Source organism: Rhineura floridana, chromosome 4, assembly GCF_030035675.1.
Source record: "Rhineura floridana isolate rRhiFlo1 chromosome 4, rRhiFlo1.hap2, whole genome shotgun sequence".
In the NCBI taxonomy this organism is placed as follows: domain Eukaryota; kingdom Metazoa; phylum Chordata; class Lepidosauria; order Squamata; family Rhineuridae; genus Rhineura; species Rhineura floridana.
This window is the reverse complement of record NC_084483.1, coordinates 128,516,402-128,532,388: the sequence shown is the minus strand read 5'-3', so window position 1 is coordinate 128,532,388 and position 15,987 is coordinate 128,516,402. Positions and strand designations below refer to the sequence as shown.

Below are 15,987 nucleotides of genomic sequence, written 5' to 3'. Positions count from 1 at the left end.
GGTTTTTTTCTTCCTATATTGTCAAATATTCTGTTCTTTCAGAGCCAAGCTAGGAATGCCACAATTTTTGAGCATAGAAGCTCAGAGTTTGTTGCGAGCTCTTTTCAAGAGGAATCCATCCAACAGATTAGGTATGGGAATTCATTTCGGTTCTGTTCTACATAATGGCAGTGATACATTTCAGTCAAATGTTAATCGATAGTTTGTTTTCCTTGGCAGTTAATTTTCATTTGTTCTCATGTATATGGTGCAGTTAAACAATGTGCTGGGAAGAGTGGCAAGGTAATCAAGCTTTAATTAAAGATGCATTTTTGGCTTTTAAAATGGATTACACAGATTGATGGAGAATAGGCTTAATAATGGCAGTTAGTCATGATAGCTAAATGTAGTCTACGCATACAGAGGCAGATGCTGTTTATTTTATAGGAGTCTTTCTAAACTGCCAACGCATTGAAAAAATATAATAGCAGTGTACAATATAAGCATAAAAACTTCACAGCATTATAGAACTATAAAATACAGAACAAATGACCAATGCTAAATCAAATTAATTCTCTAAAATGATCCGCAAAACAGAAATATTTTCAGCAGGTGATGAAATAACAGAATTATGGGTGCCTGCCTGATTCCCATGGGAATAGAGTTCCAAAGTACTGGTGTCACTGTGCTAATTTCCTTAGTTTACAGAGACTCTAAACGAATCTGAAATAACTGTGGGACTGTCAGGATCTGGCAAATGTATAAGGGACAAGCTGGTCCTTCAGGTAACCTGGTCCTCAGCTCTTTATGGCTTTATACACTAACAGCAATATCCTGAATGTAGTTTAGTAATGTACTGGCAGCCAGTGTAGAGCTTTCAGCACCAAAGTAATATGCAGATACAGAACAGTTCCAGCTAAAAGCCCAGCCACAGCATTCTGCACTAGCTGCCGTTTCTGAACAAACCTCAAGGGTAGCCACAATCACAGTGCATTGCAGCAGTCCAAATTAGATATTGCCAAGGCCTGCTCCACTGTGGCCAAACTATCCCAGTCCAGGAGTAGCTGTAGATAGTATACCGGCCAAAGATGGAAAAACGCAATCTTAGCCACCGAGAACACCTGTGCTTCCAGTGGCACTGATGGATCTAAGAGTACTCCCAAGCTACAAAACTGTTCCTTCTTGGGGCAATCAAGCTCTCTCACACTTTAATGGCCTGCTTGGAAGCCACTGTAGGAAGAAGAATGTTGGACTAGATGGATCTTGATCTGATCACAGAATTATAGAGTTGAAAGTGACCATGGAAGTTTGTCTAGTATAATCCCCTGCTCAATGTAAGATCTGCAGTTCAGGATGCAACTACAGCACCAGTGACGGGTGGCCTCTTCTTAAATATCTCCAACAAAGAAGGGCCTACCTCCTCCTGAGGAAGCTTGTTCCATTGTAAAACAGTTCTTGTCGTGAACAAGTTTCTCCAAAATTGCACTGTATCTGCTTGTCTATAATTTGTTTATTTATTTATTTTATTTATTTAAAATATTTCAATCCCACCCTTCTACCCTATAATAGGGCATAATAAAATTGTACACAATAAAAAACACAAAAATGTTAACGTAAATTAAAATACATAAAATAAAATTAAAATACATAAAATGCAATATATATAACTTCATTTGCAATCCATCTAGCAGCTTAATTGATGAATGTTGGGCTTTGAACTGCAAGCACTAGGGCTGGTGTGGGGAACCTCCAGATGTCACTGAACTACAATTTCCACCCATTGGCCCTCTGGAGCAGCAGAGAACAACTCTACCCCATCTTCTGCATGGCAGCCCTTATAGTTAAAGACCACTGTCATATCTCCCCTCTTAACCTGTTCCTTGCTGGACTTGGTTTCCAGATGTTTTTGGTCACCCTCCTCTGGACATGCTCTAGCAATTAGAGTCTAGTTCATCACTTTCCTTAAAATGTGGCACCCAGAACTGGACATTCAGATGTAGTTTGGTACTCCAGATGCAGTCTGATTAGCACAGAATAAAGTGAAACTATTATGTTTCATCATTTGGACACTGCTAGGTCCAGCAAGGCCATTTCTTCAGTTCTGTTGCACCAGGATCAGGAGCGGCCGCAGGGGTAAGACGATACCACTGATATCCTCCCACAGCAGCGTTACGGCCACTTACCAGAGCAAGGCTGAGCAGCAGCGATGTTGGAGCCGCATGAGTGCACCAGCAGAGTCAATCTGGCATTCCCAACAGTGTGCCCAAAGAGCCCCAATCTTGCCACCACCCTGCCCCATCGTGGGTAAGTGACAGTGATGCCACTTTCAGGACAGCGGTGATACAGCATAACTGCACCAGCTGCTCCAGGCCAGGAAAAATGAAACATGAATTTTGCAAGCATAGATATTTGCTCCTAACTCCTACTGGTAGGTTCCCTTCACCAACATTGTAAGTCCCGTCTGCACTATACATTTAAAGCAATATCAGAGCACTTTAAACAGCCATGGCTTCCCCCAAAGAACCCTGAGAACTGTGGTTTGTTAAAGGTGTTGAGAAATGTTAGGAGACCCCATTCCCTTTGTAGAACTCAGAGCTTGGAAGTAACTAGTTACAAGTAACGAATTACTTGTAATTCATTACTTTTTTGAGTAACGAGTGGGTAATTCCTTTACATTTTGATTGTAATAGAACTAGGAGTAATTTTACTACTTTTGTAGAGTAATTGTAACGTTTCCAGAATTACTTTGGGGCATTACTTTGGGGGGGGAGCAGGGGAAGTCTTCTGCTCCTCTGATTTGTGGATGAAAATAATGTGCCTCAAACTGGGCTTCTGTGCAGTGTCGCTCTTTCCTCATGCTCTGTGGATGGGTAGGAGGTGACGAGGGAGGAGGCGGAGAGTGAGACGGGGTGAAGTGGAGAAAACAATTATTTAAAAAAACAGATAGTGGTGGTGAAGAATGGAGTGGAGGGAAAAAGGATCTGGAGGTCAAGAACATGGATAAAGAAGGAGAAGGAGGCAGCAGCAGAATGGAGATAAAGAACTGTGGAGGTGAAAGATGACAATGCATGTGTGTGTGCGTGTGTGTGTGTGTTTGCACATGGCACACAAAGTGGCCTCCACCACCCTCTCTGGTTACTGTGCTGCATTTGCAGTATTTTAACTTTTTTGCATCTTGGGAAAATGTTCGCTTGAGTGAGTGTCCCTTAGTAGGTGGCAGGGCAGGGTCTGGGAGGAGGTTAAGAGAGAGAGATTACGCTGGCTGGCTGAGTGGAGGGGGTTGCACTTTGTCTGATGTGCAAAGATCTGAGTAGTGGCCTCAGCCTCCCTCCCCATCACCCTTACCAGCGGAGAGACCACCATTGGTATCTTATGAATACAAATAATTATTCTACTACCTCTGTGTGTGTGTGCTTATTTTTAATGTTGTTTTAGGCTACTTAGATGTGCAGCAGCCAAGGCCAACACCTTGTAGGCGTTTTTTTAAGTAACTGAAATGTAATTGTAGTGATTACTTTCGAGGAAAAGTAAAGTAATCAGTTACTTTCAGAGCAATTGTAATTGCAACGGTAATTATTACTTTTTGGGCCATGTAACTGTAACTGTAATTTATTACTTTTTAAAAGTAATCTTCCAAGCTCTGGTAGAACTACAGTTCACAATCAATGCCTCTCTGCAGAAAACTCTAGAGATTGTAGCTCTTGGAGGAGAACAAGGGTCTCCTAACAACTCTCAGTACCTTTAACAAACTACAGTTCCCAGGATACTTTGGGGAAAGCCATGACCGTTCAAAGTGGTATGATACTGCTCTAAATGTATAGCACAGATGGAGCCATACGTCTGAAGAGGCAAAAAAACTCTCACAGCCCAACATTCTGTCCCACATGAGACTTGGCTTGCTCTGTGATCAATGGCTGTTGTGAGGTAAACGTCCAGTCTCAGGTTTTGATTGCTAAATATAAAATCCCATGTTCAGAGTTTCCTAGGTATCAGTATGTCATGAACTAAGGATGGGCAAACCTATTTCTGGTCCATAACACTTTTGCATGTTTTTACCCAGAATACCATTCCACTTACAAATTAAACTGCAATTAAAAAACCCTTTCCAAATATGTGTCTTAAGTGGTATTTTAATATGTATTTAAATGTTTCTTTTGATAGATTAAACTATGGAAAACTGCTTCCCAAGATTGGGAGAAAAAGCTTCTTGCCCCAGCTGTTTAGAGAGATACTTACTGGCACCTCCCTTTCATACTTTTCTAGCAATTCAGAGTGATTTGGATGCTATGTATGTGCCAAAAACCAGCTTTGAATGAATGAATGAATGAATGAATGAATGAATCTTTATTTTTACCCGGCCCTTTTCCCAAAACTGGAACTCAGGGCGGCTTACAAACAAAAACTACACATAGGTTAAAAAAAATACAAAAATATACAATTAAAATAGAATTAAACTATTCATGACATTAAAACCATGAAACACACACTTAAGATACTAAGACAATTTAAAACATTAAGAATAGGACCATAGAACAATACAACAGACCTTATGAAGCCCTATCTTTTAACATGGCCTGGAGGTGCCTTTTCTATTTGGAGATGCATTGACCTGGATTGCATGTCACAGTAAGCCAAACCTTTGCTTAGCATGAATGTGCAAGCATGTGTGCTCCTGGAGAGGAGCTCACAGCCACTTTGTTCAAACTGAGGGGTTACACTCTTCAGACTGATAATGTGCCTGTACAGAAATATAAAATAGCAAGATGGTTAGTGGTTGCACATTACACAGGCTACTAAAATCCATGTTCCCTTGACCATAAGTGTAAACAGCTCCTTTTACATAGATATAGGTGGAGAGATTGCTTTATATAGAGTCGGAGTAGATGCCAGGGAACCAGATAAAATTACGGGGGAGACCTAAACACACCAGGGGGGAAGCTCACATGAAAATGACTGGGGTTTGGACTAATATGAGGGTTCAAATTAGTGTATTCATTAACATCCCATCTTTCTAGATAAAATGCATTTGATGTGACTTACAGTGAACAACACAATAAAAACACAATAATGAAATAATACAATGAAAGCAACATCAGAACAACAAATTGCAACAGACTAAAATAATCATCTAAAGAGACAACTTTTCTAAAAGGAGGCAGTGATGGTGTCAGGCATATCTCTAGGCAAGCCATGTCATGATCTGGGTTGAAAAGCCACTTCCCTTGGTGCTTGCCACTCCTCCGACAGTAGGGGAGAAACAGACGAGTGCCTCAGGAGTAGAATGAAGTTCTTGGGAGATGTTTAGGGGAGGAGTTTCAGCTCCAGGGGTTCTGGATGAGACTGATTATCTAGATCCATTTCAGTCTGGCTTTAGGTTATGGGATGGAGACAGCTTTGGTCATCTTGCTGGATGACCAAACCAGGAACTGGACAGAGAAAGTGTGTCCCTGTTGGTTCTGCTGGACCTCTCAGTGGCTTTCAATACCATCAACCATGGTATCCTTCTGGGCCACTTTGTTGGGATGGGACTTGGGGGCATTGTTTTACAGTGCCTCCATTCCTTTCTGGAGGGGTGAGCCCAGAAGGTGGTACTGAGGGATTCCTGTTTGACTCCTTGGCTGTGGAGTCCCTCAGGGTTCCATCCTGTACTCCATGTTCTTTAACATATACATGAAATCACTGGGAGGGGTTGTCCAGAGTTTGGGGATCTGGTACCATCGGTATGCTGATGACACCCTTATTTTTCCTTTCCACCCAAATCCAAGGAAGCTGTTTTGGTTCTAAACCAGTGGCTATTGTCACTAACAGATTGGATGAGGGCAAACAAATTGAAGCCTAATCCAGACAAGACAGAGATGCTCCTGATCAGCCAAAACACAGATCAGGGAATGGGTATTCAGCTGGTGCTGGATTGGGTTACACTCCCCCTGAAGACACAGGTTTGCAGTTTGGGTATAACTCCTGCACTCAGACCTGAGTCCGGATGCTCAGGTTTCAGCGGTGGCCAGGAGTGTATTTGTATAGTTAAAACTAGTGCACTCAGAGCTTGGAATAGTTACTTTTTTGAACTACAACTCCCATCAGCCCAATCCAGTGGCCATGCTGGCTGGGGCTGATGGGGGTTGTAGTTCAAAAAAGTAACTTTTCCAAGCTCTGCTCATTCCTGGAGATGTCTGATATGGCCATGGTGACACCTGCCTTAGTCACATCCTGTTTGGATTACTTTAATGCATTCTATGTGGGGTTTTCTTTGAATAATGTTTGGAAACATCAGCTGGTCCAAATAGCTGTAGCCAGACTGGTAACTGGGGCTGATTACAGGGAGCATACAACTCCCTTGTTACAACAACTCCACTTGCTACCAGTTTGGTTCTGAGCACAATTCAAAGTGCTGGTTATGACCCATAAAGCCCTATACAGCTTGGGTCCAGGCTATCTGAAGAATCGCATCTTCCCATATGAGCCTGTTTAAGCTCTTTAAGATATTTGATGGAGGCCCTTCTCTTGGTCCCACCACCCTCACAGGCATATCTGATGGTAACACAGGAGAGGGCTTTCCCAAGGCTCTGGAACTCCCTTTTGGAGAGGTTAGACTGGCTCCCTTCTTTCTGTCTGTCCACCAGCAGGTGACAACTTTTATATTCTGACAGGCTTTTGGGAACCGGCTGCAAGGGCTTTAATAGTGTGCTGTTCTATTTATCTTTATAACTGGCCTTTTTAATGGATATGTTTGTCATAGATTTAATTTTATAGATAGTTTAATTACATTTTAACAGTAATTTTTTGTATGTTTTTATCTATATTTTTAATCTGTATTTGTTTTAATTTTTGTAAGCTGTCAAAGTTTTGGGGGGAAAGCTGGGAATGAATGAATGAATGAATGAAGTCACTGTAATGAAAAAGAACTATGTATACAGTGCCCTTTTGCAGAGAGGTGTTGCTCTATTGAACCCAAGAAATCTACATACACTTTGACTTAATATCTTTACATGTTAACATTTGAGGGGGTAGCAGAAGAGGAAGCTTTGGTGCGTACCAACCTCTGGAGGCACTGAGGGGTATTGCAAGGGGGTTGGCAAAGAAGTGGAGTGCCTGGGGGTGTCTGGGAGTTCCATGGTGGTGGTGTGTGCTTGGGAATGCCTGTGTGTGTGTGTGTGTGTGTGTGTGTGTGTTTCTGCTGTTTGCAAAAACTTTAAACAGAAAAAAGAAAAAAATACTACAGGGAAAAGAAAAAGTGAACCTTTATCTTTTGTAAGATAGGCGGAGCTTGGAAACGTTACTTTTTTTGAACTACAACTCCCATCAGCCCAACAGTGGCCATGCTGGCTGGGGCTGATGGGAGTTGTAGTTCAAAAAAAGTAACTTTTCCAAGCTCTGATGATAGGTTGCAGAAATACAAAATGCCAAATCACCTTGTTGACTCAGGAGTTCACTGACAGCAGCATCCCAGTGGATTTTGGCATCCTACTAGATTTTAGAAAACCAGACCCATGACAGTATGAGTGCAGATAGATATGAACATTTGCTACTGTGTCTAAGCTTCATTACCAACTTTTTGACTTAGATTCAAAATAAACATGCAAAGCTAAACCAAGTACATAATTTGATTCAGTCAGAGCCAAAAAGGAAGTCTAGAGAGGAAAAGGAAAGATGGCTTTCCTCCAGTTTGCATCCTTAGCTGCTCAACTGCTCAAGGTGGCATGATGAAGGCTGCCTATATAGAACATTTGATCCCACACCCACTAGTCCCTCCAGTAGCATTCTGACAGACAGTTGTTAACAGGATTCTTGGCAGCCTAATTTCATTACCATCTGGCTCAGCGAGCTATAGATCTTGCATTTCCTAATGGTCTATAGCTGAGGAGGAGGAAAACTCACAGATTTTGTTTTTCTTTGCTGCAGCTGCTACAAATACTAATATAAAGGGGGAGAATATATATCTTAAAGATAAAAGTTAATGTTTTCTGATGCATTTATCTCAGCTGCTACATGCCGTGAAGGGAAGCACAAGTTGGATGCAAGCCTGAAAAAGCTGATTCTGAAGTGAGGAGGTCTTCCTCCGCAATGAGGCTGGCGTTTAATTAATGGTCCTACTGAGCAATCTTTAATACTATCCATAATCATAGGCTATGCCTCCCTTCTTTCTTCCCCTAGGGATGTTTATGAAATTAGTCAAATAGATACATGTAGGAAATATTCTACTAGAATTTAAGGCCCATGTGGATTTTTCCCCAAGAAAGAGTGGTATGATATAGGTATAGGTTATTTATATACTGCTTTTTGGCCCAAAGGCCCCCGAAGTGGTGAACAGCATTAATACATACTACAACAGAAATATACAACAAAAGTACCATACATACAGTCACAGGAATCATAGGAATCCCTGGTCTGAATCTCACCTTTCCCATTAACTTACTATATGGCCTTAGGCAAGCCACTGTCTCTCAGCGCTCTCTCAGCTGACAATATGGAGAATATTATTGATTTACTTTACAGGGGTGTTACAATGTTTGCAACTAGATAATGTATGTGAATTGCTTTCAGTACTTAAAAGTGCTATGCAAACACTGCTGCTGCTGTTATCATCATCATCATCATAGTTCTATACTAGCAAATGCATCTATCTGCTAAACATCCCCCAGGGCTGCCTCTGTGTATAGTTCCCTTCCAGTGGTCCTTTGGATTCATTGCAAAGTGTGTGAACTTTGATCACACCAGCAATTAAAGAGGACATTGTTCCCTTGCACGAGCACTTGTTCACTGGGGCTTTAACCCATAAGTCTCTAACCCTCGTACAGTGTGAGACATAGCACTGCACTATAATTTTACATATATCCATTTAGACATGTTGTAAAGTAAAATTGGGGTTGGATTTTGGCACACAACATTCAGAAGTGAACTAACAATGATAAATAAAGAAGGGTTCATGATGTAGATGAACTGTCTGCTTTGAATTACTGCATAGGCAACTTACTCTTCACAATAATATTTGGGGGTTTTGGCCAACCAACGTGACTTTTTGCCTGCCCACTACGGTAACTACAGAAAACCATTTGTGCTAATTAACACTGTGTCCTTTTCAAGTCGGTCTATAGAATTTTAACTAATAGTCTTTTCAGGAATTATTTTGATTAGATGTCCCTGTTTAACACTAAACGAGTGGAAAACAAACACTAACTTAAAGCTAGAGCAATTCTTTGTAACAAAGGTGCCAATTACATTAGTGGGAAACAAGAGCGGGGCAGAGAAGATACTGTCCCTTTTATTAAAAAAAAACCTTTGATGTACATTACCACAACTACAACTTAAAATAAATACTGTGTGCTATTCATGTTGGTGACAGCCCCTTGGGACATGCATTGTTTCACAGTTCCTCTGACTCCAACTTATATAATTTATACTCCCCATTGTTGTAAGGTTATGATGGCTGCTTTTAAAAAAAACAAAACCCACCACAGGTCTCTGACTGAATATAACAAGTAGAGGGTTTTTTTCCTATCTTTGTTTTATATATGATGTAATTGTAAGCCTTTATTTATTTATACATACATACATTTCTACACCACTAAATCAAGAAAAAAATCTTCTCAAAGCAGTAACGTGGTTGTTGGAAGCTTGGAATTATTCCCCCCACACACATACACACAAAAAGGAGAATTTGTCTTTTTCTCTTCGGTGGTATCAAGGAAAGCAGTCTGCACATATGCCATTTAATTTTGATGACCAATTTCTCATGAATATGGTGGAATCTATGCAAGAAAAACACACCCAGTTGTGACTGAAGTGGTTGTTTGAACCCTCTGTGGCTTGTGTGCTCAAGGTGTTCAAAGATGTCTAAAAAATAAAGCTGCGCACCAAAGTTTCTGCTGCTTAATTTAGTGCGTAATGCAGAAATTGCAATACGCTGAACTTAGCATTGATCTACTCAACCCAGGTCCTCACTTGACTTGGCTTTAGTCTAGATCATTTCCTCTCCTCCACCCCCAGCTCCAAAGCAATACTAAACACTGGCAATTGCCTGTGTGAGGTAAACAAATGAATTTGTCCTTGGCAATTGAAATATGGCAAAGTTGTCCATGGCTGCCCCCTTCAGAGAAGAGACAAGCAGGGTGTAGTCATCCAGGATCTTGGGGGGTCTTAGGCCCCTTACTTTTTTCAGAGCAGGGTCCCAGCAGGGTCCCTATATCTCCAGTATCCTATGAGCCAATCAACATGAAAGGGGAGTGTGTTAGTTGCTAAGAAGGGTCTTCTAACATGCTTTCTTGTTCTTTCCTGCTGATTGGAGCCAATCTGAGTGAAAAGATATAAGCCAGTGAGAAGACTCTATTCAGTAGCTAACACTCTCCACTTTCATGCTTATTGGGTTCTAGGGATGTCGGTTGTTTTGGGAGAAGACATTAACAAGGATCTCATTCTGAACCCAGCAGAAGAAAAAAGGATGGGAGGGGGTGTGGCTGTGACTATCATGAAGGGACCCTGCACTTCTGCATTTGCCATTACAGTACTGGAGACAAGATAGTGTACAGCCAAACTGATGGTGTAGGGTTCCTGCTCAGGCTTTTTCAACCCAGATTTCCAATGACCTTCATGACAGAAAGTGATTCTGGGCCCTCTGGGGAGGAAAAATTGATTCCATACTCTTTAAATACCAGCGCTCTGAGGTACCATCATAGTTTGGTAGGATGATGGAGTTTCTCATAGGAGGTAGATGGGAAGGAATTAATCTGATGTTAGCGTCTGTGGCTGATGCCATTTCTGCAATAGTTGTTTTAACGTGTTGAATTTTAAGATATGTATTTATTCCAATATGTATAATCCTGTCTTTATACCTGGGTATATTCAATGCGACATACAAAGGGATGTGCCCACCGCTACAGTTCTGTTTGTGCAATAGGCTTCTGCTTGTGGAGCAAAACTTCTCCTTTCTCTCCTGCTGCCTTCCTGCCTCCCACCGGATGCCCTCAAATTCTCCTCCAGAAGGTTGGGGCCATGCAGGTGGGGGAGAGGTAGGTGAACCCCTGTTGCACGAGTGGAGTTCTGCCTGCAGACCATTGAACACAACCTGAAGTTTTAAAAATACATCAAAATAAGCTAAATCAAATCATAAAACAACAGCAATAACAAACAGCAGTAAAATAGCAACTATAGAACACACCAGCAAATAGCATTAATAAAAGACATCATCTGCAGGCTCTAAGGCAAAAACAAAAACAGCTTACTGGAATTTACGTAAGTGCACACATAAAGGGGGTGCAAAGAAGCGGCCAAACAAAACTGCTTTGAAAGGCTCTCTTATAATTATGAAACCACAACCAAAAAGCTGCCTCTCTTGTTTCCACCAGCCATAACTCTTGCGGGGAGGGAGGAGCAATGGGAAGGTTGACAATATTAGAAATGCTGCTCATTTCACACCGTCTGTGTCTCTCATTGCTTTGGCAGGTGCTGGCCTCGATGGAGTTGAGGAAATAAAGCGACATCCTTTTTTTGCTACTATAGACTGGAATGTAAGTAATTCATGTGAGCTGCTGATTGTCCTGTCCGCTTAGCTAGACAGGCAGCCCAGTCCAGCATTTTTCCAGGTGCAGCACAACCCACTGTCTACTGTAATAAAAAGGTGGGGGAAACCCTAAAAATAATGATATTGTTGTGCACCTCCCCAGATTTCCAGGGTCCCTGCGCTCATCCAGGTTTTGGTTTCCTTTAGGAAGAAGGTCAGCGGAGACTATGGTGTCTTTATGAAATATGGTTTATTTATTTACACACATTCCAACCTGAGTTTAGGATGGAGGGGTTCAAAGCATCAGAAGTCCAATATCCAGCTTTTCCATCTGGGTTGCAGGAGGCATCCTAAAGCCATGGTGCAGAGGGATAGCCTCTCTGCCTGCCTGCAGCCCCAGCCATTGTCTCCACAACTAAAAACACAAACCTCTTCTAGGCTCCAGGAGCGGGAGAAGGCTCTTCTGAAGAGTTTCAATGACAAAACGATATTCCTGGCCCATTCAGCAGTTGCAGGGCAACTGATAGACCCATTATCCTACCTGGCCACTCTATTTGTTTAACAAAAGAGAGACTCATCTGACCAGCAGAGTGAGTTCCTCATTCCAAGGCACAGGATTCCAAATCAGTGGTTGGATGGGGACCCACAGGGATCATCCATTCCAACCCCAAACTCATAACACTATTGTTAACAATGTTTTCCTTTTGGAAAGGAAATCCACCAAATTTCCTCCCCTCACTCCTTCCCCCTTCCTCTTCCCCTTCCCCCTCCCCCTACCCTTTGTCTCTTCCTCCTCTCCCCTCCCCCTTTCCCTCTCCTCCTCCCTCCCTGCCCCTCCTCCATGTCAGTTTTACCTATCCTAAGCATGATTGCACAGGAGTAAATCCCACTGAACTCAATAAGCATGCAAATGATCAAACCTGCCCTCTCCTCCTCCCTCCTATCCCCTCCCATGTTCCAAACTACACAGGACTGTGAAAGACCAACCCAAATTGTGTTTGGACTTTTACAAATTTGTAGGGCAGTACAATATCTCAGAGAGGAGGCCAGGTCTCCTGCTCCCCTGGAGCATTCACTATAGCTGCCCAATTTCCCTGCTTTTTAAAGTTTGATAGAAATATCTGTTGGCTGTAGGTACATTCTTAAACCTCAAGGTTTTTTTGCCTATTAGTTAATATAAGTACTAGGAAAAATACCTTTTTGCCATATTTCATTTTCAGGTGTGTTATAAACAGCTCGATGCATTTTTTCCAGCTCTTTGCCATAGACCTGTTTCCCATATATAATGCCTACTTGCAGTCAAACAGCTTTTAAAACAGGGCTGGGGAACCTGCTGCCATCATCCCTGACCATTGACCAAGCTGCTTGGGGCTAATGGGAGGTTCGTTTATTGATTCGTTTATTGATTTACGGTCATAGTCCCGCAAGGAAAACAGAGAGAATACAGTGTAGAATATAAGACAAAAGAACAGTATACAATGTATTATATACAATTTGTAGTGCTTAAATACAGGAAAGCTCAGATCTGACTGTACCATTATGAAGGGGTAGTGATAAAAGTACGCATCTGCTGAGTCACATATACAAATTTAGCTACTTGGATAGATATTTCTTTGTCAGATCCAGAGAGCAGGTGGATAATAATAGCTTCAGGCGATTTATAACGTAATTTCACCAATATTGGGTTCAAGAATTACATACGAATCCGAAGGTACAATGGGCAATAAAGAAAAATATGCTGAAGGGTTTCAATGCTAGCACCACAGGGGCAAACACGCATTTCGTATGGTACCCCCCTAAACCTCCCTTCCATTACCGCAGAATTTAAAGAATTAAACCTGGCTTTGGAGAAAGCCAGGCGTAAATTAGGGATTGTGAGGAAATCTAGGTATGAGTTGGGTTTTCCGAATGTAAAGTGTAGCTTCAAGTGCAAAGGGGAGCATATACTAGAAGCCCTACTAATTGAGGTCTGATAATCAATGTCTTTGATTCTAGAGCGAATAGTAGCAAAGGCATCGCTAGGGGATTGCGATGCCAGATATGCCCTAGAGAGACCCATTTGTGACAATTTCAATTCCAGTTTGTTGTTCCAACTGGAAATCCAATTGTCTTTCCAGAGTAGAGTTATTAATCCGGAAGCGGTATTGGTCGATATTTTAACCCAGAAATTAACAGTTGTTAACCAAGCCTGGCATTCCATCGAGGTAAGTCCACATTCCAGTCTAAGTGCCGCTGAAGGGACACACCTAGGCACTCCTAGCAAGCGGCGTAAAAAAAGGGAGAGAACAGCTTCGACTGGTGCATCTATTGAGTGTATCCAAAGTGGAACTCCGAATAGAATTTGAGGGATAATTTTGTTCTTAAATATCTGGATAATAGCCGGAATATATTGTCCTCCTTTATAATAGAAATAACGAAGCAAGTTCTTAATAGAGAATCTAGCACTCACTATCACCGATCTTTTATGGGAGGTCCAATTCAGCGAAGAATGGAATGTAATACCGAGATACTTATATTGAGAAACTTGTTCGATTGAATGACCGTTGATTGTCCAAACTGGGGTGGTAATTCGTTTGGAAAAAACTAAGATTTTAGTTTTATCGAAATTTATTGACAAATGGTTCTCCAGGCAGTAAGCCATGAACACCCGTAGGATACGTTTAAGACCCACCTTCAATAATGAAAGTAGCACCGCATCGTCCACGTAGAGCAATAAGGGGCAACTTAGATCCGCAAGCTTGGGAGAGTGGTGGTTGTGGGAAAGGCAACGTTCATTCAGGTCATTGATGAATAAGTTAAAAAGGAGGGGGGCTAATATACAGCCCTGTCTCACTCCTGTGAACGTGGGAATAGATTTAGTTAACCCACCATCCTTTCCACAGCGTACCTGAAGAGATGTGTGTTGATGCAAGGGAGGTTAATGGGAGGTGAAGTCCAACAACATTGGGAGGTCCACAGTTCTCCCATCCCTGCTTTAAAACCATGTAAAACTGTTGTGTTTTTGTTCTTTAAATTCATGCCTGCATAAGACATAATTTCCACTGGATTGTGTGTGTATATTGTTTGCACACAGGGGTGCAATTCCGCAAAGAGCTACTCTACAAAAAAAAACCCTGCCAGGAGTGCCAGATTGGTTCCTGCCAGTGTATTTGCATTTTTACCACACCGACATCCCCACCACTTCACCCCTCTTATTTTCCTTCCTGGTAAGCAGAAGGAAGGGCGGGATATAAATCTAAATAAAAAAAATTTTTTTTAAATAATCAGTGACTCAGCTGTCAAGTGGTCAAGCGAATGCTGCCACCCCACCACGTCATCCACTACTGACTGTCACCCAGCCTCAACTGCACTAAAATCCTGGATACCTTAATTATTTTCTGTGGGGCAGTAATCACTCCTCCACCAAGAAAGGCCAAGGTAAAAGGTTTAAAAACAAACTGAGAAGCTAGACCAGGGGTAGCCAAGGTAGTACCCCCTAGATTTCTTTGGACTACGACTTCATTATCCCTGGACACTGGCCATGCTGTTTGAGGCTGCTCTGGTCTAGACAATGCATGTTTACTCTAACCTTCTCTTTCTCTAATTGGCTAGATCTGCTTGCATACATGTCAGTCACTGCTATGATTCATTCATTGACTAAAACACTAAAACAGTGTTTCCCAACCAGTATGCCTCCAGATGTTGTTGGACCACAACTCCCATCTTCCTGACCATTGGCAATGCTGGCTGAGGCTGATGGGAGTTGTGGTCCAACAACATCTGGAGGCACACTGGTTGGGAAAGGCTGCACTAAAAGGTGAGAGCTACCTAGTTTCTCATTAAAAAAATAAGGAGAATAGTGCCTTAAAGTTTTGCCTTATGTTTCAGATTATACAAATCCTAGAGATTTACTTTTTTTAAAAAAATGAAAGCTACAGATCTGGGGATTGTGGCTGATCAGAAGGGGGGTGGAGACTTAGAAGTACATTTAATTGAAATCTGAGAGGTTCCTTTCCACATAATGAGCACATCGTTCAGATAATGTTTTTCTGGATTCCACCAAATATTATTATGAGCAGAGTCCTAATGTTCATATTTCAGCCTGGTTATTTATGGTTGTTCATCCTAGCTGTTGTTTGGCAATGCCTCTATTTGGGGGGGGGGGGTGTGTGACTTGAATGTAGCTTTTTAAAACCCAGTAGTAGCAGATGGGCTGTTTGACTTTATGGTTTTCAGAATATGAACCAGCATGAATTCTGAATGGAAGTTTGTCCTTTATGTCTTATAATGATGCTTCCAGCTGCTAAAAAGGCCTTTGTGGCTAGAGGAGGATTAGACGAGGAATGGAGCTAATACAGGTGCTTTGTTCTGATTGCTCTCATTGCAGGAAAAGAGCAGCAATGAGCTCAATTTCATTCCATGACCACATGCTTCATAGTCTTTCTTATACCACTTGCAGCATTCATAATACATCAATACCATAGAGCCATGGTACGAATGCTGATAAATTTTATTTAAGGAAAAGAAAAACT

The 15,987-nt window shown here is 41.8% G+C and overlaps 1 protein-coding gene across 3 annotated transcripts in view; it reads left to right on the top strand.

Annotated features, from left to right (window-relative positions):
• Nucleotides 1–15,987, top strand: part of LOC133383506 (ribosomal protein S6 kinase alpha-2) — a 224,966-nt gene that overhangs the window by 157,602 nt on the left and 51,377 nt on the right. For all 3 annotated transcript variants that reach the window (XM_061624360.1, XM_061624359.1, XM_061624361.1), the window contains 2 exons: nt 43–131; nt 11,419–11,483. In XM_061624360.1, coding sequence (XP_061480344.1) covers nt 43–131; nt 11,419–11,483 — 154 coding nt within the window. The remainder of the gene's footprint in view (nt 1–42; nt 132–11,418; nt 11,484–15,987) is intronic.